Raw genomic sequence first — 27,508 nt, 5'->3', positions numbered from 1 at the left:
GCCACAGGGCCAGATGGATTACCAGGACGCATGCGCTGACCAGTTGGCAAGTGTCTTCACTGACATTTTCAACCTCTCCCTGACCCAGTCTGTAATACCTACATGTTTTAAACAGACCACCATAGTCCCTGTGCCCAAGAATGCCAAGGTAACTTGTCTAAATGACAAAAGGAACAAATACGTGAGAAAGCTATTAATTGACTACATCTCAGTGTTCCACACCATAGTGCCCTTGAAGCTCCTTGGGACTGAACACCTCCCTCTGCAACTGGATCCTGGATTCCTGACGGGCTGCCCCCAGGTGGTGAGGGTAGGCAACAACACATCTGCCGCACTGACCCTGAACACATGGGCCCCTCAGGGGTCCGTGTTTAGTCCTCTCCTGTACAACAGCATGGCCGCGCATGACTCCAACACCATCATTAAGTTTGCCGACAACACGACGGTGGTAGGCCTGATCACCGACGATGATGAGACAGCCTAAAGGGAAGAGGTCAGAGAGCCAGGACAACAACCTGTCCTTCAACATCAGTAATACAAAGGAGCTGATCGTGGATTACAGGAAATGGAGGGCTGAGCATGCCCCCATTCACATCGATGTGGCTGTAGTGGAACAGGTCGAGAGTTTCAAGTTCCTCATGTCAACATCACTAAGGACCTATCATGGTCCAAACACACCAACACAGTTGTGAAGAGGGCATGACAGCACCTCTTCCTCCTCAGGAGGCTGAAAAGATTTGGCATGGGCCCTCAAATCCTCAAAGTTCTACAGCTGTACCATTGAGAGCATCTTGACTGGCTGCATCAGCGCTTGGTATGGCAACTGCTTGCCATCCGACCGCAAGGCGCTACAAGAGTAGTGCGTATGTCCCAGTACTTCACTGGGGCTGAGCTCCCTGCCATCCAGGAACTCTATACCAGGCGGTGTCAGAGGAAGGCCCAAAAAATTGTCAGACTACAGCCACCCAAGCCACAGACTGATCTCTCTGCTACTGCACAGCAAGTGGTACCAATGTACCAAGTCTGGAACCAACAGGCCATAAGACTTCCCCAAGCCATAAGACTTCTAAACAAGACTGCTAAATAGCAAATCAAATGGCTACCCGGACTACTGCATTGACCCATTTTTGCACTAGCTCACTAACTTTTTTGCACATATGCTTCTGCTACTGTCTCTTATCTATCCTGTTGCTTAGTCACTTTACCCCTACCTATATGTACAGTACACAGCTACCTCAATTACCTCGTACCCCTGCACATCGACTCGGTACAAGTACTCCCTGTATATAGCCATGTTATTATTTACTTGTTATCTCTATTTGTTATTCACTGTTGCACTATTAACATAAAAATAAAATAAACATGTCATCTTTAACTCTGAATGACTGGAAATGGACCAGTAAGTAATAATTTCACTGTGTCTACACCTGTTGCCTTCGAAGCATGTGACAAAAAGAGGTGATTGGTCTGTCCTCTTCTACACATAGCTCCCCTTTGTCAGTATGGAGAAGTGTGGAAGTTCCTTAAATTGCAGAGATTGTAAAATGTAATAAAGTCACTTGCGGTGTTAAACTGCCTACTACTGCCATCTCGTGTGGGTGGCTGATCTTTATACCTCAAAGTCGTGAGGTCTCAATGCTTTTGAATCATCGCTTGTAAAAGATGGACACATTCTGACAACTGAAAAAGTAAAGTAATCTCTTCTCACTTCTTGGTGTGCTTGGGCAGCTGGTGGTACAGAGCTCTGACCCCCCACACACACAGACAGCAGCAAGGGCTGTCCCCTTCTTGTCACCAAGGCATCCGATCTGAGAAACAGCTGATACACTGACGACTCACACCACACACACAAACACACACTCACTACAGAGATACAGTCTAGTTTCAAAAGCACTTATACTGGAATGATAATCTCTTGTAATAACAATGTGGACGTCACCATTAGATAGACAAACTCACAAACGACAAATGGCAACTTTAGATTTTTGCCAACTTTGATTCAAAGGGATGCACACATACGCTACACACCATACCGCCCACACCACCCACCATGGACTAAGGGGCCTAGTGAGGGTATTGACAGCTGTAACTGTTGAGAGTGAGTGCTAACAACACATTTAGGATAAATGACCAGGCCCCAAATGCTACTGGGAGAAAGAAGACAACTCTGCAATGTGGCACAAACGACAGCTGATCTGAGCTGGGGGTTTCGCCCATAGAATTATATGAGCATCTTTGATTTGTCCTCTGGAAGGGAAGACAAAGGGACCTCCTGTCCTGAGCAGATGACCATACATGAAACAACTTGATAAAGTGCCCAAATGTGCTTGTTACTGCATGGCCAGAGCATTACATAACAAAAACCTCCCCAACACACAAACCCCAAGGTAATTACATAGAGATAAATTGAAATGATCACTGTTAGCGAACATCAAGCAGAAGTTAAATAACCAACAGTTAGGAAATTCCTTGGGTGATTGTGTGTAGGCTGTGTGTGAGTCTCCACATCTGTTTTCTATTGGTCAGGAGACAAAGAGATTAACCACAGGATATTACATTTACTAGCAGGGAGTGGTGGTGAGGAGGGTGGGTAACAGGGAACAGCTCATCCACATGACTTTTCTTTCTGTGTAGATCTTTTCATTATGGGGCTCACTGGAGAAACATGGCCTCTGACTGACTGATTGCTTCCCAGTTACTAAAAACAGGACACAGGATCTAGTGGACCCCAGTCATTGACTGTATGTGTGTACAAAATGTGTTTTTTCATAGGCAAAATCCAAAATAGCATCCTATTTCTTATGTAGTACACTACATAAATAGGGTATGAATAGGGTATATAGTCAACTGCCGGTTCTCTCAGGCTTCCTATGTGAACATGTTACGGCAGTAGTAGTAGTATTTTCCTAGCCTGGGAATCCACACTGAATCCATACTACTTTTCACTGTTTCTCTTCAACTGTTAGTCTGGCCTTCCTCTAGCGTTTGTGCTGAAATTTCTCAATCTACTGTTGGTTCACTCAATCTTCGTTTGTGAACATGTTAAGGTAATAGTTTCCTTTCCCGATTCATTGACCAGGAGGATGCCTATCTATATGACATATCATACAACAGATATTCCTTCCTGGATCTGAGTCAAGCACATGACTAATGAAGGCTCCCAGGTCTTTTTTCACCATATTTATACAAGTGCCCTTTTTAAACCAGGGCTTCAAAGGTTTGCAGGAGTGTATGTTTTTCTGAAGACAGTGATTCACCCATCTAGAATGTGCCTTTGTCTTAACCCCAGCTTGTCTTGTTTAACAGAGACATCTTCGTGTGCCATCAACCTAATAGGCCTAATGTGAAACATGGCTCCTGGAAAGGCTTGGAACATAGACTAAATCAACTCAGATTTTGAAACTGTTTGAATTAAAATAAATCAAATCACATGTTATAGTAAGACAACACACTTATTTTTGTACAATATATGAGAGAGAGAGGGAGAGAAAATGTGCATTACACATGCTATCTTGAGTGTAGAATGAGATGAAACTCACATAAATGATACAGGGGCTCATCACTAGCCAAACCACTGTAGCAGTGGGATTGAATTATTACGATTGAAGAGGTAGATTATACTGAGAATAACTCACTGTGTGAGGCCTCCAGATGACCAAACCACCACATGCAGTGGGATTGAATTATTACGATTGAAGAGGTTAGTACTGAGAATAACACACTGTGTGAGTGGCTTGACCCCAGATGTTGAGAGAGAGAGAGAGAGAGAGAGAGAGAGAGAGAGAGAGAGAGAGAGAGAGAGCAATCTGAGCTGTTTGTCCTGCTGATAGATAAGTACTCTGTGGGTTTTAGTGAGTAATGTCCTGTAACGCTACATGTCCTCAGGGTCCAGAGGGCATGCAGAGTACACTGGGCACAAGTGCAACATCTAGGTAGAACAATAGTAAATAGGATAGGCCGATTTCATGTTCAACATTGTGTGGGTCTAAAGGGGAGATGCCTAAACCATTATGTTGTCGCGGTAAAATCATTGCTAAGGTTAGCCAGAGTAAATGTACAGTTGCGACCTTGGAGGGGAAACTGTTGGTAAGTGAAAAGAGGATTAAATTATAGGTGTTTTGATGGTGCTGTATGTCACAAAGTCAGAAGGAAGTCAGCATCGGTCTGGCCAAGGCAGTTAGGTTAGGTCTGGCCATGCAATGGAAAATAAAACAGCTGTATTTTGTCTGAATTAGCCGGTGGCCTTCCGTTTTTTTGAGGAGGAAATGGGTTGGATTTTGGGTTAGCTGAATGACTATGTTCATTCACTGTACTCTGTTAAGGCCAGGACAGGGGAGAGTTTTTGTAATGGCAGGTTGCAGAGAGAGAGAGAGAGAGGGAGAGGGCGAGAGAGAGAGAATCTTACCAGCATCATCATCATGAGATAGGAAAAGGAGTGCAGAGAGGTGTCTGAGAATCTTCAAATAAGAGAGCTATCTTTGATGTCTGTTTGCATTCCTTTCAGTGTTGGTGAAAGAAGAGATGTTAAACGGAAGTGGAAGAGAGGGAGACACTTGAAATTGAAAGAGGCGCTAAGAAAAACACAGGTCTCCGAACAAAAGCAATGGGGAGAGAAAGAGAGGGAGAATAATTGAAAATAAGAGTGTAGAGATCAAGGGATCGAGAGACTTAAGGAAGGGAGAGAGAGCGAGAGTGTGTGTGTGAAAGAGCAGAGAGAGCGTAGTTGTCCGCTACATCTCTGTGCTGTTTTAAGGCTTTGTTGTGGTTAAGTGACACGTCCTGGTGATCCATCTAGCTAAGTAAAGGCTAGCAGTATCAGGCTTAGTCCTAAATTACATCCTATTCCCTAAGTTGTGCACTACATAGAGAATAGGGTGCCATTTGGGACATAGTGTCACAACCACTGTTCAGGGCAAGGAAGGGTTCATAATGGGGCAGAAGTACAATATCTGGGTCTCCTCTCACTTGTTTGCGATGGTTGCTCCCGTCCTCATGCTTTTCTCTCAAATGGGCTGTTACACATGCCTTTGTTTCCTGTTGATTTTCTCACTCAGAAACACTATAATGACAATGTGCATGAAGTAACATGTATACAACTTGTTTATGGCTTTTGAAAAATAAACTTGTGTAATGCAGTATGATAAAAACAGGACTAGAGGACCTTGAGCAGAGGCGGGGAATGACAACACGAAAAGCCTTCTCTCATTGTAGTTAGTGCACAGTAGAGTATGGATGGAAGAAGCTGCTTTTTACTATCCCAGGACCCAGCCTTGGCCAGGCTCAGGCTCGCTCACTGAGAGGTGTGGTATTGGGAATGGGGCAGCAGAGGGACAAATTCAAGGAGGGGGGCTGGGGGTCTGTTAAAGGGGATTATCCCCACCACCCAGCACCGTAGAGTCTTCTGCCTCTAGTACCGTGGGGTGGAGAGGGCCGGGGTGCAGTGATTCTATTGGCACGCTGCACTAGGCTGACCAGCCAACCAGAAGAACGGGAAAAGAAGAAGAAGAAACGGCCTCTTGTTGTTTGTTCTCCTCGTCCTCCATCTGTCTGTTCAGTTCCTGACACCTGTCCTGTCAGAGCCTGACACCCTGACAGGGGCAGATAGGCCCCGTCTTCAGGGACTGATGGAGGGGAGGGAAGGATAGGGCAGCTAGTGAGACCTGCATGGTGGGGCTGTGGGGGGATGGGATGGGGGTGAAGTTGGGGCCACTTTGTTTCTGTCCCAGCAACACACTTTCTAGCTCTATAACCCAAGCCTACAGTACCCTAAGATCCAAGCCCTACATTTTTTATAATGGACTTAACAGAACAAGCTTTAGTCTGTTAAATTCACATCTCTGAGCTGAATTTGTATTTGTGATAGTGATAGGGAAGGGTAATTGAAAAACCAATACTCGACTTGATTTAAAAGCAGAAAACAACTGCGATTAATGGGTTGCCAGCCAGATGTTCCTATAAAACATGAATCAAATAAAATGTTATTGCAGATGTTATCGCAGGTGCAGCAAAATGTTTCTAGCTCCAGCTGGGCAGTAATACCAAACATAACACACAAATCTCAAGACTAAAAATGTATTAATTAAGAAATATCAGAACTAACAATGTAGCAGTCACTAAGGTGCAGGGTAAAGGTGCAGGGTCTCCGCCTTCAAGATGGTAGCGGGGTGAGCTCGTTGATGATTTTCTGGCCTTCCTGTGATGCTATCAAGAAGAAACTCTCCTCTTTAGGGGTCATTCCACGGAACATAGTTAGACACTGACGTTGAGGGTTTAGTATGTGCTCTGGGGCTCATCCAAGAGCCTTTCATTGTCTTTGATTGTAAAACAAACATCTTTGTTCCAAATTCCTAAATATAACACTTCTTACTACTTTGGATTGTGATCGGAAAAGGAAATGTCTTAGGGTTGAGTTGTCAGCCTTAGTGACAAGATGGCTGGAAGGAAGACAACTTTTATTTGCTTTTGGCATGACAATAAATAAACAGATGCTTTCTAAACCTGTTAGCTGCCCACCTCTTAATCGGCTTACCTTGGCACAGGGACAGGCAGCGGGATGGGCGACTGGCACCTTTGAAGGGTCATACCAATAGCCAGTGGTCCACCCTTCCTCCAATAGAACGTAACATGTTGGAGGACCACATGATACCAAAAAGAACACTTCATACATTAGCACACATTCTATTACTTGATAGAGTTCTGTAAGTACTGCTCACAGTGACTTGTGTATAACGGTAGAGGAACAGAAAATACATATTTAATCAATGTATTACCAAAGCATATAGAATAATTCTTCGAAAGACATCATCAGTTGAGAAGTTCCTATTTGGTCTCTAAAATGTCAAAATACTGTGTATGCCATAACTCAAGTGCTCTTGGTTTTCTTAAGCTCTGAACCTATCAAGTCATTTAAACATTTTTAGTATATGACAGTGTAAATTAAACAGTGTAAAACATAGTCTATGTTGCATTCATTTAAAGTTCTGACTGCCAAGTGCCCACGTCCGTTAATAAGTGTGTGGAAACTGTGTCACTTCACTTTGACACCACAGCAGAGCTGTTTTAAGTGTGTTTTACTACATTGAAGAATAGTCCTAAAGAACTACAGAATTGTCAATATCCCACCCGTGAATTAGGTAGCACAAGTTATCTGTTGTTGGGAAATCATGAATTAAATCAATTAGGTTTGTTTAGACACTGTCAATAAGGAAACCCTCATGTTCTCTCACTAAAGAGTAAAACCAGTGTGGATAACCATGACCACAAGCTAGTGCCTAGTGAGGGTGTGGAATGACCTCCCCTCTTAGCTTTAGACCGCTACTTGTTTGCACTTACCCGAGGATAATCGTGTAGGTTCCACAAACTCAAACAAATGGCTTGCTGCCAAGTCTTCTGCCGTTCAAACAAACATGTAAATGTGTTGACGTAGTGGTGTCATAGTGGCTCAGGACAGACTGCTGAGCGTCTGTTCTTGTCACATTTTTACTATGGAGGACATTAGGAACGTATTACACTGAAAAACCTGTATCTACAGTGCCTTCAGAAAGTACTGTACTCACACCTCTTGACTTATTCCACATTTTGTTGTGTTACAGCCTGAATTTAAAATAGATTAAATATATCACTGGCCTACACATAATACCCCAGAGGCTGTTGCCTACATACAGACTTGAAATCATTGGCCACTTTAATAATGCCACTTTAATAAGGTTAACATATCTTGCATTACTCATCTCATATGTACAGTTGAAGTCGGAAGTTCACAGACTTAGGTTGGAGTCATTAAAACCACTCCACAAATGTCTTGTTAAGAAACTATAGTTGTGAGAAGTCTGTTAGGACATCTACTTCGTGCATGGCAAAAGTAATTTTTCCAACAATTGTTCACAGACAGATTTAAAAATAAAATAAAAAAATAACCCCCCCCCCCCCCAAAAAAAAAAAAATCCCAAACAAAAGGGAGGGTGGCCACCATCACCAATGGTTCTTGTGCTACACCCCCCCCCCCCCCCACCCCAACCTCCTCCTACGGAGGTGGCTCAGGCTCTGGCCTTACTCCCCAACCTAACCTGTCCTCCCCCGCTAAATACGTATTAAACTTTACCCTCCCGAAGTCTCTGGGCTATGGCGCGTCGCTGAAGACCTCGGACTGATGTGCATCGCTGGAGACCTCGGGCTGATGCGCGACTCTGGGGGCTCCGGACTGGAGGGCGACTCTGGGGGCTCCGGACTGGAGGGCGACTCTGGCTGCGCCGATTCCGGACTGTAGGGCGACTCTCTCGGTTCCGGACTGTGGGCCGTCTCTCTCGGTTCCGGGGGAACTGTCGCCGGAAGCTCTGGACGAGGCACTGTCGCTGGACACTCTGGACGAGGCACTGTCGCCGGACACTCTGGACGAGGCACTGTCGCCGGACACTCTGGACGGGGACTGCGCACTGAAGGCCTGATGCATGGGGCTGGCTTAGGAAGCGCCAGACTAGGGACACGCACCACAGGGCTAGTGCGAGAAGCAGGAGCAGGACGAGCTGGACTGGGCTGACGCACTGGAGGCCTGGTGCGTGGGGCTGGTAGTGGAGGTACCAGACTGGAGACACGCACCCCAAGGCTAATGCGAGGAGCGGGAACAGGACATACTAGACTGGGCTGACGCACTGGAGGCCTGGTGCGTGGTGGTCAGCACGTGACAGAAACAGCGTGTGCGGGCAAGGAGGCCTACAAACCTGACTCCGTTACACCAGCTCTGTCAGGGGGAATGGACCAAAATTCACCCAACTTATTGGGGGAAGCTTGTGGAAGGCTACCCGAAATGTTTGACCCAAGTTAAACAATTTAAAGGCAATGCTACCAAATACTAATTGAGTGTATGTAAACTTCTGACCCACTGGGAATGTGATGAAAGAAATAAAACCTGAAATTAATCATTCTCTCTACTATTATTCTGACATTTCACATTCTTAAAATAAAGTGGTGATCCTAACTGACCTAAGACAGGGAATTTTTACTAGGATTAAATGTCAGAAATTGTGAAAAACTGAGTTTAAATGTATTTGGCTAAGACGTATGTAAACTTCAACTGTATATACTGTATTCTATATTATCTATTGCATCTTGGCCTATACCGCTCTGACATTGTTCATCCATATATTTTTATATTCTTATTCCATTCCTTTACCTAGATTTGTGTGTATTAGTTATTTGTTGTGGAATTGTTAGTGTTGCTGCACTGTCGGAACTAGATGCACAAGCATTTTTGCTACACTCGCAATAACATCTGCTAACCATTTGTATGTGACCTATACATTTTTATTTTTTTATTTATTTCACCTTTATTTAACCAGGTAGGCCAGTTGAGAACAAGTTCTCATTTACAACTGCGACCTGGCCAAGATAAAGCAAAGCAGTGCGACAAAAACAACAACAGAGAGTTACACATGGGATAAACAAACGTACAGTCAATAACACAATAGAAAAATCTGTATACAGTGTGTGCAAATGAAGTATGGAGGTAAGGCAATAAATAGGCCATAGTGGAAAAGTAATTACAATTTAGCAATTAACACTGGCGTGATAGATGTACAGATGAGGATGTGCAAGTAGAAATACTCGTGTGCAAAAGAGCAGAAAAACAAAAACAAATATGGGATGAGGTAGGTAGTTGGTTGGATGGGCTATTTACAGATGGGCTGAGTACAGCTGCAGCGATCGGTAAGCTGCTCTGACAGCTGATGCTTAAAGTTAGTGAGGAAGATATGTCTTCAACTTCAGTGATTTTTGCAATTCGTTCCAGTCATTGGTAGCAGAGGACTGGAAGGAAAGGTGGCCAAAGGAAGTGTTGGCTTTGGGGATGACCAGTGAAATATACCTGCTGCAGCGCGTGCTACGGGTGGGTGTTGCTATGGTGACCAGTGAGCTGAGATAAGGTGGAGCTGTACCTAGCAAAGACTTATAGATGACCTGGAGCCAGTGGGTTTGGCGATGAATATGTAGCGAGGACCAGCCAACGAGAGCATACAGGTTGCAGTGGTGGGTAGTATATGGGGCTTTGGTGACAAAACGGATGGCACTGTGATAGACTGCATCCAATTTGCTGAGTAGAGTGTTGGAGGCTATTTTGTAAATGACATCGCCGAAGTCAAGGATCGGTAGGATAGTTAGTTTTACAAGGATATGTTTGGCAGCATGAGTGAAGGATGCTTTGTTGCGACATAGGAAGCCGATTCTAGATTTAATTTTGGATTGGAGATGCTTATTTAATGTCAAAGTGGAATTATGTTTTTCGACTTGAGTCAATAAGTATTCAACCCCTTTGTTATGGCAGGCCTAAATAAATTCAGGAGTAAAGATTTACTTAACAAGTCACATAATGGGGCCTCCTGAGTGGCGCACCGGTCTAAGGCACTGCATCGCAGTGCTAGAGGCATCATTACAGATCCGGGAGACCCATGAGGTGGCGCACAATTGGCCCAGCATCGTCCCGGTTAGGGGAAGGGTTTGGCCAGCTGGGATGTCCTTGTCCCATCGCGCTCTAGCGACTCCTTGTGGCTACCGGGCGCATGAACGCTGACTTCGGTCGCCAGCTGTACAGTGTTTCCTCCGACACATTGGTGCGGCTGGCTTCCGGGTTAACCGAGCAGTGTGTCAAGAAGCAGTACAGCTTGGCGGGGTCGTGTTTCGGAGGACGCATGGCTCTCGACCTTCGCCTCTCCTGAGTCCATACGGGAGTTCCAGCGAGGAGACAAGACTGTAGCTACCGATTGGGGAGAAAAAGGGGTAAAAAGTACTAAAAAAGTTTTAAATTATAAATAAATAAATACAAGTCAAATAGTAAGTTGCATTGACTCACTCTGTGTGCCATAATAGTGTTTACCATGATTTTTGAATGACTACCTCATCTCTGTACCCCACACATACAATTATCTGTAAGGTCCCTCAGTCGAGCAGTGAATTTTAAACACAGATTCAACCACAAAGGATGGTTTTCCAATGCCTTGCAAAGAAGGGCACCTATTGGGTAGATGGGTAAAAAGAAATCAGACACTGAATATCCCTTTGACGATGGTGAAGTTATTAATTACACTTTGGGGGGTGTATCAATACACCCAGTCACTAGAAAGATACAGGAGTCCTTCCTAATTCAGTTGCCGGAGAGGAAGGGAACCGCTCAAGGACTTCACCACGAGGCCAATGGTGACGTTTAATGGCTGTGATAGGAGAGAACTCAGGATGCATCAACAACATTGTAGTTACTCGACAATACTAACCTAATTGATAGACTGAAAAGAAGGCAGCCTGTACAGAATAAAAAATATTCCAAAACATGCATCCTGTTTGCAACAAGGCACTAAAGTAGTACTGCAAAACATTTGGCAAAGCAATTAACTTTTTGTCCTGTATACAAAGTGTTATGTTTGAGGCAAATCCAATACAACACATTACTGAGTACCATTCTCCATATTTTCAAGCATAGTGGTGGCTGCATCATGTTATGGGTATACTTGTAATAGTTAAGGACTGGGGAGTTTTTCAGGATAAAAAATAAACAGCATGGCGCGAATCACAGGCAAAATCCTAGAGGAAAACCTGTTTCAGTCTGCTTTCCACCAGACACTGGGACAAGAATTCACCTTTCAGCAGGACAATAACTAAAACAGGCCAAATCTACACTGGAGTTGCTTACCAAGAAGACAGTGAATGTTCATGAGTGGCCAAGTTACAGTTTTGACATAAATCAGCTTTAAAATCTATGGCAAGACCTGAAAATTGTTATATTGCAATGATCAACAACCAATTTGACAGAGCTTGAAGAATTTTGAAAAGAATAATGGGCAAATGTTGCATAATCCAGGTGTGCAAAGCTCTTAGAGACTTACCCAGAAAGACTCACAGATGTAATTGCTGCCAAAGGTGATTCTAACATGTATTGACTCAGGGGTTGAATACTTATCGAAGTTATATTAATGAATTGTTTCATTTTTATGATTTTTCTTCCACTTTTACATTTTACAGAGTATTTTGTGTAAATCGCTGACAAAAAATGACAATTAAATCTATTTGAATCCCACTTTGTAGCACAAGAACATTTGGAAAAAGTAAAGGGGTGTGAATACTTTCTGAAGGCGCTGTATTTAAGTGTACGTTTTCATATTGAGTGACCTCTTAAAACTATGTATAAACATGGTAGTTACTAGTTACAGTACGTTAATGTATTATTTGACCACTATATCCTGAGCGATACTTCTTATGACATACAGTCAAAATGTTTTGTTTTTATTCTCTGCTGAAAAGTTAAATAACTACATTTAGTTTAACTGTGCAAGAGAGAAGACTAGGAAGAGACACGCTAGATGATGTAATATGGTAGCTAGACTAATCTCTCTTGTGTCGTTGTTCCCAGACAGTGCCCGGTAACCAGCAACGCTATGCTTTACCTCAGAGAAGTCTGCTTCATGTCATTGAACTGAATAGTTTTATATATATATATATATTCTTTGTTTTCCTTTTTTTAAACGCAAGCATTTTATTCATTTTGTATTTTATACACATTTTTGGACTGTAATACAGAGTGTAAAATCTGTAGAGCTCCCTCTGTTGGCAACTCGGGCACAGCTGGGGGAACTCACATAGGATAATACAACCAGTGAATGTGTTGTTTTTCTGCGTGTGTGTATGTGTTGTGACCAAAACAACCTCCTCATTCCAAAATATCCTAGTATAAAAGGAATTGTGTCAACAACCTTTTTATTCGCTTTCCACATGTTTTGCTTTAATCTCTCCTTCTCCCTCTCTGTTTCCCTAGGTTGACTCTGCCTCCCTGCTGTCCACCATGGAGACCTCTGCTCCGACAGCCACTGAGAAAAAGGAGCATAAGGGATCAGGTCTGGATGGAAGCAGCTTCTCAGACCTGCCAAAGAAACCATCTCCCACTACTGTGACCAGAGGTATGAATGACTAAGCAGTGGTGGAAAAAGTACTCAATTGTCATACTTGAGTAAAAGTAGATGCCTTAATAGAAAATTAATCAAGTCAAAGTCACGCAGTAAAATACTACCTGAGTAAAAGTCTAAAAAGTGTCTGGTTTTAAAAGTACTTAAATACAGTGGTGGAAAAAGTACTACATGTTCATACTTGAGGTATATTTGGGAAAAAACAGACAGGGGGAACACTCAGACATCATTTACGAACGCATTATTTGTTTTTAGTGATTCTGCCAGATCAGATTCAGTAGGGATGACAACGCGTTATATTGATAGATGCGTGAATTGGACCATATTGCTGTCCTGCCTGAGCATTCGAAAACGAGTACTTTTGGGTGTCAGGGAAAATGTATGGTATCATAAATATAACATATTTTCTTTAGGAATGTAGTGGACTAAAAGTAAACTTGTCAATGATATATATTAAAGTATAGATGCCCCCAAAAACAACTTAAGTGGTACTTCAAAGTATTTTTACTTACTTTACAGCACTGTGACTAAGAGCTAACACCTTCAAATATACCTCCAGTCTCTGTCTGTACACTATAGCAGTGCTCCCAGTCAGAAGTTGGCATATTTGATACCCAAATCAAATACATTATAGGTGTCCCCCTGTCATATGGTATCTCCAGAAGTATTCTTCCAATATTTTCATTCTGAAAATATTTTCAATGACTGAAATTGATTGTGCAGAAGATAAAATCTTGCCTTTAGGTATTGTTTTTCTTTTGGTGGTCCATGTTGGTGTATGCTTTACATAGTGTCTTATTTTTTATTTATTTATTTATTTATTTATTTCACCTTTATTTAACCAGGTAGGCAAGTTGAGAACAAGTTCTCATTTACAATTGCGACCTGGCCAAGATAAAGCAAAGCAGTTCGACACATACAACAACACAGAGTTACACATGGAGTAAAACAAACATACAGTCAATAATACAGTAGAAAAATAAGTCTATATACAATGTGAGCAAATGAGGTGAGATAAGGGAGGTAAAGGCAAAAAAGGCCATGGTGGCAAAGTAAATACAATATAGCAAGTAAAACACTGGAATGGTAGATTTGTAGTGGAAGAAAGTGCAAAGTAGAAATAATGGGGTGCAAAGGAGATAAATAAATAAATACAGTAGGGGAAGAGGTAGTTGTATGGGCTAAATTATAGATGGGCTATGTACAGGTGCAGTGATCTGTGAGCTGCTCTGACAGCTGGTGCTTAAAGGTAGTGAGGGACATAAGTGTTTCCAGTTTCAGAGATTCTTGTAGTTCGTTCCAGTCATTGGCAGCAGAGAACTGGAAGGAGAGACGGCCAAACGAGGAATTGGCTTTGGGGGTGACCAGAGAGATATACCTGCTGGAGCACGTGCTACAGGTGGGTGCTGCTATGGTGACCAGCGAGCGGAGATAAGGGGGGACTTTACCTAGCAGGGTCTTGTAGATGACCTGGAGCCAGTGGGTTTGGCGACGAGTATGAAGCGAGGTCCAGCCAACGAGAGCATACAGGTCGCAGTGATGGGTAGTATATGGGGCTTTGGTGACAAAACGGGTGGCACTGTGATAGACTGCATCCAGTTTATTGAGTAGGGTATTGGAGGCTATTTTGTAAATGACATCGCCGAAGTCAAGGATCGGTAGGATGGTCAGTTTTACGAGGGTATGTTTGGCAGCATGAGTGAAGGATGCTTTGTTGCGAAATAGGAAGCCAATTCTAGATTTAACTTTGGATTGGAGATGTTTGATGTGAGTCTGGAAGGAGAGCTTACAGTCTAACCAGACACCTAGGTATTTGTAGTTGTCCACATATTCTAAGTCAGAACCGTCCAGAGTAGTGATGCTGGATGGGCGGGCAGGTGCGGGCAGCGATCGGTTGAAGAGCATGCATTTCGTTTTTACTTGTATTTAAGAGCAGTTGGAGGCCACGGAAGGAGAGTTATATGGCATTGAAGCTCGTCTGGAGGGTTGTTAACACAGTTGTCAAAGAAGGGCCAGAAGTATACAGAATGGTGTCATCTGCGTAGAGGTGGATCAGAGACTCACCAGCAGCAAGAGCGACATCATTGATGTATACAGAGAAAAGAGTTGGCCCAAGAATTGAACCCTGTGGCACCCCCAAAGAGACTACCAGAGGCTCGGACAACAGGCCATCCGATTTGACACATTGAACTCGATCAGAGAAGTAGTTGGTGAACCAGGCGAGGCAATCATTTGAGAAACCAAGGCTATTGAGTCTGCCGATGAGGATGTGGTGATTGACAGAGTTGAAAGCCTTGGCCAGGTCAATGAATATGGCAGCACAGTATTGTTTCTTATCGATGGCGGTTACGATATCGTTTAGGACCTTGAGCGTGGCTGAGGTGCACCCATGACCAGCTCTGAAACCAGATTGCATAGCGGAGAAGGTGCGGTAGGATTCGAAATGGTCGGTAATCTGTTTGTTGACTTGGCTTTTGAAGACCTTAGAAAGGCAGGGTAGGATAGATATAGGTCTGTAGCAGTTTGGGTCAAGAGTGCCCCCTCCTTTGAAGAGGGGGATGACAGCAGCTGCTTTCCAATCTTTTGGAATCTCAGACGACACGAAAGAGAGGTTGAACAGGCTAGTAATAGGGGTTGCAACAATTTCGGCAGGTAATTTTAGAAAGAAAGGGTCCAGATTGTCTAGCCCGGCTGATTTGTAGGGGTCCAGATTTTTCAGCTTTTCAGAACATCAGCTGACTGGATTTTGGAGAAAGAGAAATGGGGAAGGCTTGGGCAAGTTGCTGTGGGGGGTGCAGTGCTGTTGACCGCGGTAGGGGTAGCCAGGTGGAAAGCATGGCCAGCCGTAGAAAAATGCTTATTGAAATTCTAAATTTTTGTGGATTTATCGGAGGTGACAGAGTTTCCTATCCTCAGTGCAGTGGGCAGCTGGGAGGTGGTGTTCTTATTCTCCATGGACTTTACAGTGTCCCAGAAGTTTTTTGAGTTTGTGTTGCAGGAAGCAAATTTCTGCTTGAAAAAGCTAGCCTTGGCTTTTCTAACTGCCTGTGTATATTGGTTTCTAACGTCCCTGAAAAGTTGCATATCACGGGGGCTGTTCGATGCTAATGCAGAATGCCACAGGATGTTTTTGTGTTGGTTAAGGGCAGTCAGGTCTGGAGAGAACCAAGGTCTATATCTGTTCCTGGTTCTACATTTTTTGAATGGGGCATGCTTATTTAAGATGGTGAGGAAGGCATTTAAAAAAAATAACCAGGCATCCTCTACTGACGGGAGGAGGTCAATATCCTTCCAGGATACCCGGGCCAGGTCGATGAGAAAGACTTGCTCACTGAAATGTTTCAGGGAACGTTTGACAGTGATAAGTGGAGGTCGTTCGACCGCTGACCCATTACGGATGCAGGCAATGAGGCAGTGATCGCTGAGATCTTGGTTGAAAACAGCAGAAGTGTATTTAGAGGGCAAGTTGGTTAGGATGATATCTATGAGGGTGCCCGTGTTTACGGCTTTGGGGTGGTACCTGGTAGGTTCATTGATAATTTGTGTGAGATTGAGGGCATCAAGCTTAGATTGTAGGATGGCTGGGGTGTTAAGCATGTCCCAGTTTAGGTCACCTAGCAGCACGAGCTCTGAAGATAGATGGGGGGCAATCAGTTCACATATGGTGTCCAGAGCACAGCTGGGGGCAGAGGGTGGTCTATAGCAGGCGGCAACGGTGAGAGACTTGTTTTTAGAGATATATTTTTAAAAGTAGACGTTCAAATTGTTTGTGTACAGACCTGGATAGTAGGACAGAACTCTGCAGGCTATCTCTGCAGTAGATTGCAACACTGCCCTCTTTCGCCGTTCTATCTTGTCTGAAAATGTTGTAGTTAGGGTTGAAGATTTCAGAGTTTTTGGTGGACTTCCTAAGCCAGGATTCAGACACGGCTAGGACATCCAGGTTGGCAGAGTGTGCTAAAGCAGTGAATAAAACAAACTTAGGGAGGAGGCTTCTAATGTTAACATGCATGAAACCAAGGCTGTTACGGTTACAGAAGTCATCAAAAGAGAGCGCCTGGGGAATAGGAGTGGAGCTAGGCACTGCAGGGCCTGGATTCACCTCTACATCACCAGAGGAACAGAGGAGGGGTAGGATAAGGATACGGCTAAAAGCTATGAGAATTGGTTGTCTATGAAGTCTGGAATAGAGAGTAAAAGGAGAAGGTTTCTGGGGGCGATAAAATAGCTTCAAGGTATAATGTACAAACAAAGGTATGGTAGGATGTGAATACAGTGGAGGTAAACCTAGGCATTGAGTGATGATGAGAGAGATATTGTCTCTAGAAACATCATTGAAACCAGAAGATGTCAAAGCATGTGTGGGTGGTGGAACTGAAAGGTTGGATAAGGTATAATCAGCAGGGCTAGAGGCTCTACAGTGAAATAAGCCAATAAACACTAACCAGAACAGCAATGGACAAGGCATATTGACATTAAGGAGAGGCATGCTTAGCCGAGTGATCATAAGGGTCCAGTGAGATTCAGACAGCTAGCCGGGCCATAGGTAGCAAGCTGGCAGAAGATGGAGGGAGGTCTGTTTTTAGCCACCTCGTGCGTTTCCGTCTGTAGATTAGTGGGGTTCCGTGTGGTAGGGGGGACCAGTCCAATTGGCAAAATAGTTATAGTGGCCCAAGAAAATTGTCCGATAGACCTATTCAGATAGCAGCCGATAAGACAGCTAACGATTAGCGGGCCGCAGATGGGCGTTCAGGTTACGTAGATACGGAGGGGCCAGTTGGATAACTCCCTCGGGCAGATAACATTGGTAGTCCAGTCGTGAAGGCCCGATGGGGCTCCGCATCGGCAGTAAAACGGGTCCGGATAGGTGATTGTAGCCCATGAGTGGCTGATGGAACTCTTCAGCTGGCTAGCTCCGGAATAATTGATGTTGGCTCCGGGACCAACATTAGCCAATAGTCACTCGGGTAGCAGCTAGCTAGCTGCAAGATCCAGGTGTAAATGTCCAGAGCCTGCGGTAGAAATCCGGGGATATGGAGAGAAAATAGGTCCGGTATGCTCTGGTCTGAGTCGCGCTGTACAAAACTGCCGATGGCTTTTCGAGCTAAGGGATAGCTGATGTCCGCTAAACGTGGCTAGCTGAACTCCAATGTTAGCCAGTGAACTGGCCAACCTCTGGCTAACCTCTGGCTAGCTTCTGTTGTGGAGTTCAGATTTGAGGTAAATCTTTTTTTTTTTTAAATTGGTGAGGCGGGTTGCAGGAGAGTGTTTTGAGGTTTGAGTTTTTAGAAAAAAAAATATAAAAAGATATGCGAAGAAAATATGTAAATATATATATATATATATATATATATATATATATATATATATATATATTATATATATATATACACGGGACACGACAAGAGGACAAAGGACGTCTGACTGCTATGCCATCTTGGAATGAAGATGAGTTAGTGTCCAACGACTGGCTCAGTGCTCAGCATTCTTATTGACCCACTCAGTGGCACGTAAAAAAAAAGAGATATGGACAGGGACTGCATGTTTCAAGGATGTCAGAAACTGGGTGATGAAAAATAACACTATAATGAGGGCGAAAGACCTTGTTCTTACCTCGTGAGTATAAACGTTATAAATTACTAAAGCAGTCTGTGGTAACAGTGGACGGCACAGTGCATCAGAGTCCTCTGACACCGGCGAGGATCGGGAAGTACCTTTTGATATGCTAATGAGCTGTATCTGATATTGTGGCATTGGTAAGTTATATTTAATGATAAGCTTGGTGACCTGCCATAAGCAAAGCCATATGAGCATTAATTGTTTAGAGAAATAGATTTAAGAAAAATAGGACGCTTCTCTCTGCCCTCAATGGCACCTCTTCAAAGAAATCGTAGAAGATTGTTTCCAAACATATTAATTACATTTATTGTACTGTATCCTATACAGGGTACCCTATTGCAATTATTCAAACCTACATAGACCAAATAATTGTGATAGTTGCAAATTATATTGTAAGTAATATAAAGCTGGTATAGTTTATTTTTATGGAAAGTAGCTGGCAGGCAACTCTTATGTGATGATAACTGTAGTGAGTTTCCATCCGGTCTGAGGAAAAAAAAGAGAGTGTGCGAGAAAGAGTGAGAGAAACAGAAAGTGTTAGAGAGGGAGGGAGGAAGAGAGAGATACAGATTAAGGGAGAGAGAGAGAGACAGGGAGAGAGACCTCTCATGTATTAAATATGAGACCTCGTGTTTTCATCAGTGAGTATATGTGATGAAATCTCCCCATAACGAGGACTGAGGACCTTGTTCTTGCCTCCAGAGGTTTAACATTATGAATTATAAACGACTGCATGGCGGAGCGGTTCAACTGGACTCTGAAGTCCTTCCTTCTGAGATGGACAAAGACATCTAGCGAGGGCCCACCACTGAAATGTTAATAGAACTTATCAGTCATACGTTTTTACTGTTTAATGAATGGCTTGGTGGCCTGCCATCGCCAAACTATAATCATCATGCATTCTTTATTCACACATTGGCAACAGCGAAAGTAGAACATTTACACCCATACTGACTTTGTTACATAGTTATACTCTTATGTTTCTCATTTGTTTTTGTCCTTTTGATCAGTCTTTTCACTGGTCCTGCAATTAGTATGAATATTTGACCAAATCTGTTCCTGGAGAGCTACCTTCCTGTATCTTTTCACTCCAACCCCAGTTGTAACTAACCTGATTCAGTTTATCAACCAGCTAATTATTAGAATCAGGTGTGCTAGATTAGGGTTGGAGTGAAGTTACTCACCAGGAACAGGGTTGAAGAGCCCTGATATAGGGCATAATGTGAATAAATCAATATGATAGTGTATTATTCTTAGTACATTTCTCAAAGTAGCCAATATCAATGGCCTCATTCACTCAACTCTATTGAAACTACTGTTAAGTCAAAGGGTAACTAACTGAAGGATCATCAGACCACTTGGTGAAAGGTCTAAGAAAAGCGCCCTAATGTCTGCATTAGCTTCAATGGTAAAACATCCAAGTCATTACAAATGAACAGAGTTCCAACTACGGTACATCGTTTCCCTTCGCTGGCCTGCCCTGGACACGTTGGCAGGTTGAACATCAGTGTCTTACAAAGAAGACTCCATTTCAGTTTCATGGAGACATGCCTTGCCTAGTTCAAGGGATACTTCACCGCTGAACATTATTTGGGGTGTTTTTCCAGTTTCCTACATAATTATGAGTGATGAGGTGTTTCAGACGTAATTATGCACCATAGCGGTATTTTAGAATTTTTGCCCGGGAGAGTTCAACCAATGATGTCATTGGTTGATTGAGCCTGCTATCTGAACAAAAAATGGGTTTTGTCATGTTTTGTAGTAATTATTGTGGCCTTTGTGTTTTGCCGATTGCACGACGATCACGCTAGCAGCGAGTAGATATGATTGTCCTTGTTCAATAGATAGGAACGATGTTCCTAGCTGCCACATCATTGCAGGATATCTAGGTTGACTCGTTTTCCCGAGCTTTGTAAAGACTACAGCCTGACAGGAGCCCTACTTCCTTATCCAATTGTGTTCCCACCCTCGAAGGCAGGCTTTTCAAAAATGGGTTTGGTACCAGTTTCTACAGGTTCATGGGAGCTATGTTACCATGCACTGTCTATCCAAGATGGCTAAATAATTACAATGGCTGCTTCTGATTCCTCTTTCCAAGAAAAGCTGGACGATGAAACAGTTTTCGATGTTCTTTTACATAAGAGGAGTTGAGACGAGTACATGAATTGCGAGACCAGCAAGCAGCGATGGGGAACCACGGTCAGACTCTGATGGATTGTGTGTATGTGACAGACCATATCGGTTTCGTTGCACACATGGATAGGAGTGTGCTGTAGACCTCTAAGATCCTCTAAGATCAACTGGTGGCAGCAGCCTAGACCAGCTAGACCAGGAAGGCAAAAGACAAACGAGTAAGTTGTTTTGCAGTTGGTACCTAGCTAGCAATATAAGATCTCTTTTCACACAAGGCAGTGCTGTTCAGTAAAGTATAATTTTGTGATCGATTCAACCATAACAGGGCTTACTAGTAACATTACAAGACAATCTAGCCATGTTGAGCTAGCTTTGTTTGCTTTACCCAAAAATGTACTGTAGCCTAATGTTATAGGTAGTTAGTTAACGTTAGCTAGCTAGCCTCAATGTATCTTATCAGGATTAAAACTGGATAAATGTTTTGATGATGATGACGAAGAGTAATGAAATTACTTTGGCTTTATGACTCGTATTAGTCTTTGAATAACTATACCTGTGTGTTGTAGCTACAGTGAGGGGGAAAAGTATTTGATCCCCTGCTGATTTTGTACATTTGCCCACTGACAAAGAAATGATCAGTCTATAATTTTATTGGTAGGTTTATTTGAACAGTGAGAGACAGAATAACAACAAAAAAATCCAGAAAAACGCATGTCAAAAATGTTATAAATTGATTTGCATTTTAATGAGGGAAATAAGTATTTGACCCCCTCTCAATCAGAAAGATTTCTGGCTCCCAGGTGTCTTTTATACAGGTAACGAGCTGAGATAAGGAGCACACTCTTAAAGGGAGTGCTCCTATTCTTTATTGTGCTGCAGTACGAATACAGACAGTACACAACAATTGCCCATAATAGTGTTTTTGTAATTATTTTTCAGACAATACCGCTTAGTGGCCATGGGATTATATGTATAGTTTGTTCTATGTGGGGAGAAGCTAGGCACAGGACACCAAATTCCCTTGCCTGCGTGTGTTGTCTGGGCCATTCAAACAATTTATCCTTCACACGATGGACAGTATGTCGGATACAAATAAGTGGATGATTCAAGGAGATGTGAAAGGTCCATAACAACAATCTCCCATTGTATCAAAGTGACTCCGAACATCTCACTGCACCCACCAAACACACCATATACAAATATTCCCTTTGTATACCTGTAGTATTTGTTATAGGCGTTAGTAGAATATTTGTCTTTACTGCATACAGTATATGTCATACATTGCCATAATGTTTCTGTGTACTGCTGTGTAAACTCACCTCGCTCTCCAGAGCAAATTAAATTTGTCTTGAATACAATCCATGTCTACTTATTTGCTACATTGACAGACTAATCTACTGATTTATTCAAACATGTTTACTTACCAACAAATTAAAGTTGAAATGATACACCAACTCCCTGCATCATTTGTTTTATCAGTAAGATTGTAGCTAGTTACTTCCCCCAAAAAATCATGAATATCACAATGAATTGATCCAGAAGTAGAAGTCAGCACTTTATTGGTTTCTGACGCAGCTGGAATCACTTAGTCACTTGTCAGTACACATATACCAAAATATTAAATAAACATTTTATCAAACTCCATTATATACATATGTAAAAGAGCTAGCAATATCTATACCATAATGCAGTTGTGAGTATAGTAGGCATTCTATATTAAATGACAACATCAGTCTAATATGGATGTTGTGTTGGCTGAATATTCCAGGCAGAGTCCTGAAAGTTCTTCAGCTGGTGAACATTGTCTTATGTTAGGCAATGGCACCTTGTCTGACATAACTTTATGACCTTGGACTCATAGACTATACACTTTTACTCTTGCCAGCCCCGTGCAGTCTTTTCCTCTTCCGAGTCAGATAATCTTGAGGTTGTTCACAGCTGAAATCTTTCATCCAATGGGTCTATAGGATCTCTACTACTAAAGCTGGTGTCAAGGTCAGCAGCAGCAGGATTAATCTGTAGTCATTTTGTTGTTGTAAAATGGTAGCCTAGTGGTTAGAGCGTTGGGCCAGTAACCGAAAGGTTGCTGGATCGAATCCCCAAGCTGACAAGGTAAAAATCTGCTATTCTGCCACTGAGCAAGGCAGCTAACTCATTGTTGCCCGGGCGCTGTTGACTTGGATGTCGATTGAGGCAGCCCCCCGCTCCTCTCTGATTCAGAGGGGTTGGGTTAAATGCGCAAGACACATTTCAGTTAAAGGCATTAAGTTGTACAACTAACTAGGTATCCCCCTTTCCCATTACACACTCAAACAAGGTACTATATCCCCTTGTGTCAATACATCATGCTGACTAACCTTCCACACAATATCCACTGCCAGCAGACACCAATCATTCATCCACACCATCCCATTCTTACTAATAACTCTGCTTTACTCCAATTTAGACTTCAAGTTTTGCATAAACAAAGAAAACTACAGTAGAAGTTGTAGCCTACTAATAACACGCCAACTAGAACAACATGACACAGGCCAGCATATTTATTTGCTCATCGTGGAGTCATGGAAAGATTTACAGTAGCATTTGGAAAGTAATCAGACCCCTTGACTTATTTTCTTTTTTTAAATGCATTACACCATTATTCTAAAATTGATTAAATCGTTTTTTTCTCTCATCAATACCACATAATGACAGAGCAAAAAACAGTTTTTTTTTAAATGTTTGCAAATTAGTAAAAATAAAATAAAAATGATAACATTTACATAAGTATTCAGACCCTTTACTCAGTACTTTGTTGATGCACCTTTGACAGCGATTACAGCCTCATTTCTTCTTGGATATGTCACTACAAGCTTGGCATACCTGTATTTGGGGAGTTTCTCCCATTCTTCTCTGCAGATCGCCTCAAGCTCTGTGAGGTTGGATGGAGAGTGACGCTGCACAGCTATTTTCAGGTCTCTCCAGAGATGTTCGATCGGGTTCAAGTCCGGGCTTTGGCTGGGCCACTCAAGGACATTCAGAGACTTGTCCTGAAGCCACTCCTGCATTGGCTTGGCTGTATGTTTAGGGTCATTGTCCTGTTGGAAGGTGAGCCTTCGCCCCAGTCTGAGGTCCTGAGTGCTCTGGAGCAGGTTTTCATCAAGAATATCTCTGTACTTTGCTCTGTTCATCTTTCCCTCAACATGATGCTGCCACCACAGCATGATGCTGCCACCACCATGCTTCACCGTAGGGATGGTGCCAGGTTTCTTCCAGACGTGACGCTTGGTATTCAGGCCAAAGCGTTCAATATTCGTTTCATCAGACCAGAGAATCTTGTTTCTCATGGTGTGAGAGTCCTTTAGGTACCTTTTTGACAAACTCCAAGCGGGCTGTCGTGCCTTTTACTGAGGAGTGGCTTCTGTCTGGCCACTCCACCTGATTGGTGGAGTCCTGCAGAGATGGTTGTCCTTCTGGAAGGTTCTCCCATCTCCACAGAGAAACTCTACAGCTCTGTCAGAGGGACCATCGGGTTCTTGGTCACCTCCCTGACCAAGGCTCTTCTCCCACGATTACTCAGTTTGGCCAGGCGGCCAGCTCTAGGAAGAGTCTTGGTGGTTCCAAACTTCTTCCATTTAAGAATGATGGAGTCGACTGTGTTCTTGGGGACCTTCAATGCTGCAGAAATATTTTGGTACCCTTCCCCAGATTTGTGCCTCGACACAATCCTGTCTCGGAGCTCTACGGACAATTCCTTTGAACTCATGGGTTATTGTGTGTAGATTGATGAGATATTTTTTATTTAATTTAATATTTATTCAATTTTAAAATAAGTCCATAACGTAACAAAATGTGGAAAAATGGAAGGGGTCTGAATACTTTCCAAATGCACTGTATACTAGTTCCTGGTGTTGATGACGCTACAGATGTTGATGGGATCGGACTCTGTAAATGGACACATAGGCCAGTCACGTTAGCCTCTGCGGTAGTTAGTTAGCTGGCTATGGGTTAGATACAGTCCGGTAGGCTGTAGCTAACATTAGCTAACGTTTTCTTGCGAAGTTACAAATCATATTGCCAGATAGCAACTGTAAAATTACATTGATTTGCTTTGGAATGTCTTGCCAGCATTTTAAGAAAACTAACTTGCTTCGTTTAGATAAACAAATGTAGTTCACTAGCTACGTTATCTCTGCTCGACTTCTTAGCAAGGTAACCAATGAAATGTTACCCCAGCAGCCTGTGCTTGCTTGTAGTTTGCACATCCATGTAATGAGCACCACACCATGACTAAACGTTACAGTTGTTGTCGACACCACAAAATTATAAATAAATAGTTGTTCGCAAGCTGATGTTCTATGAACGAGTGGCTGATCCAGTGAGTAATTTTAGCAACCTGTTGACACCCATTCTCAGCTGGATCCACCTCGACAAGGGCGGTACTACGTCCTGAAATCGCTATGAATGATGGATATTGTGGTTTGCTTTTAACCAGGAAATTCACATGGCCCGTTTTATACCGGTGTGACGCAGAAATGCTTGTATTTGGATGTAGTGAGGAAATTCTAGATTTTTCTAACACAAATATATGTTAGTAACATATGAATGGACATATACCTTGAAAGAGCAGCAGTGAAATGTCCCTTTTAAATTGGAGTTCATGACTCTTAAACCAGAATGGAAGAATGTGTAGCCCCTATAGCTCTTAGTGCAAGGGGCCCTGACTAGAAGGGGAGGGGATGATGTTGGCTTGGCATGAATCCGCCTGTTCCTTGATATGCATCAGGCTGTTTCTTTAGCCGGGCCTTGTTAATGATTTTAAATGGGCACCCACGTTCTCTGTGACAGCCCGCATCTGTCTGGCAGGGCAGGCTCTTTGTGTGTGTGTGTGTGTGTGTGTGTGTGTGTGTGTGTGTGTGTGTGCGAGCTGTAAGGCTGCAACACGACCCCTAGCCTGTAGGAGTTATTGGTCTGTCTCTCAGGTTGTGGTTCGCCAGTTGTAGGAACATGTGCACAGATCAGGTACTTCATACCGGGACAGTAAAACATTCAAAGCTAAAGCAAACCTTGCCTGGCTTTAGCAGATTCTCTTTCACACCAGCACGGGAAGAGGGATGTGTAGGCATAGATAGACACAAGCTGTGTTCGAATACCCATACTATCATACTGTATACTACATATTTAAGGAGTGTATATACTATTAGTTCATTTTAGTATACTGTAAATGAACGGTATCCCTTCAGTTGAGTGTACTAGCGCTTTGCCTGTCTACCGGAAGTTGGCTGCTGTTGCTATGCAACTTCTTGCTAGCTTGTTAGCATAGCTAACAAATTACCAGCTAGACATTTTATGTCTTCATTAGCAATGTCCATTAAGAACGCTCAACGACTATACCTTTTAGCTAAGCTAAGAATGCTGTGAAGAAGTCAATAAACGTTGGGTAGTTAGTTAGATACCATTTAGTTAATATACTGGCAAGCAGGGATGGCACTAGAGATTCATGGATAGGGGGGCTAAGCTTCTTTTAGGGGGGGTCTGGGCATACTCCCCCCTATAATAGGCCTAGCGATGACCCTGCTGGCAAGTTTTATGTATTATTTGCCAACTAATGTTAGGTAGCTAGCTAACATACCAGTACATACAAGCAACTGCTGTAATGATATGCTATGTGGTTGGTAAGGTTAGCGTAGCTAACAAAATGTCACCGAACAGAACGTGTAACATAAGTTATTTGAAAAGGCATATATATTTTTTTACATTGCTCAATATTTTCTTAACATTTGTCATAATTAGTTAAGGCAGTGAATTTGTATCCACTCTCGTCAGACTTGGCTGATTATTTTCTGACATTTTCTTCAAATCTGAAAATGTTGTGAAGCCACGCCCATTTTCGAAAGAAATGCATTAAGGGCCCCAAAAGCACAGAAATAATGTCCACTGCCTGTATACTTCGTATTTTGACAAATGTAGTACGACATCCGGGAACCTTTTGGCATACTTTGTCCAATAAGCATACTACATACTCAATTTACATCACAAATAGTACGGTTAGTAGGAGTATTTGAACAGTCTTTCTGTTTTGCCATTTTATTTTAATTGTCCTCTAGTAAGCAGGGTGCATTGTCTTCAATGTTACGTTAAAAAAAGATGTTAGCCCAGAAAACCAGAGGTACATTTTTCTGTCATACTTTTACACTATACACTGTCTTTATGTAACCCTCAGATTGGAATTGAGTTCAACAGTCACCATTGTGCCCTGTTTTGTCCCTCCCCCCACTCCACGTACACTGGCTGTACAAATGTAGACTGTGGAGTGTAACCACTAGCCTAAACTCTGGGTCTAGTGACTACACAAGATGGATGAAGGAACATTAGTTTTGTTAAGAGAGTGGTGAGCTAGTGATAAGGATGGAGCAGTGTGTTAATCACGCCCCTGGTGTCCGTAAAGATGGTGAGTGAGTAAAGGTCAGGGTGAGATGGGTTCCGAGGGGTGATGGGGAGGTTAAGGCATCCGCATGCTTCCAATCTGAAACAGTTCGGGACAGTTTGTGAATATATTAGGACAACATTTTGTGAGGTTTTTGTTCATTTTGGTCTTCGGCAAGGGTTTTTTCCGCTGTTTGGGCACACACATTTTTCTCTCGGCGCAACCCGAATTTCAGTAGCCGAAGTCTATGCCCATTCGTCGGTCATTGTTCAACTGTGGGGATTCTTCAATGAAGTTTGTTGTTATTCAATGGTAGATGACTAATTTCCATGCACATTTTGTTCACTTGAAAAATACTGCACCAAACATCTTAGTTAGATGTAAAATTGCATAACTAAAATCTCCTCAG

The 27,508-nt window shown here is 42.8% G+C and overlaps 1 protein-coding gene across 1 annotated transcript in view; it reads left to right on the top strand.

The window, feature by feature from the left end:
• The window catches only part of LOC106586430 (zinc finger protein GLI2), a 103,740-nt gene that overhangs the window by 7,118 nt on the left and 69,114 nt on the right, over window positions 1-27,508 (top strand). Inside the window, exon 2 of the mRNA XM_014173702.3 lies at window positions 12,794-12,935. Within this exon, the coding sequence (XP_014029177.3) occupies window positions 12,821-12,935 (115 nt within the window). The 5' untranslated portion in view covers window positions 12,794-12,820. The remainder of the gene's footprint in view (window positions 1-12,793; window positions 12,936-27,508) is intronic.

Source organism: Salmo salar, chromosome 25 (assembly GCF_965601325.2).
Source record: "Salmo salar chromosome 25, fSalSal1, whole genome shotgun sequence".
Classification (NCBI taxonomy): domain Eukaryota; kingdom Metazoa; phylum Chordata; class Actinopteri; order Salmoniformes; family Salmonidae; genus Salmo; species Salmo salar.
This window is presented reverse-complemented; position numbering and strand designations above follow the sequence as displayed.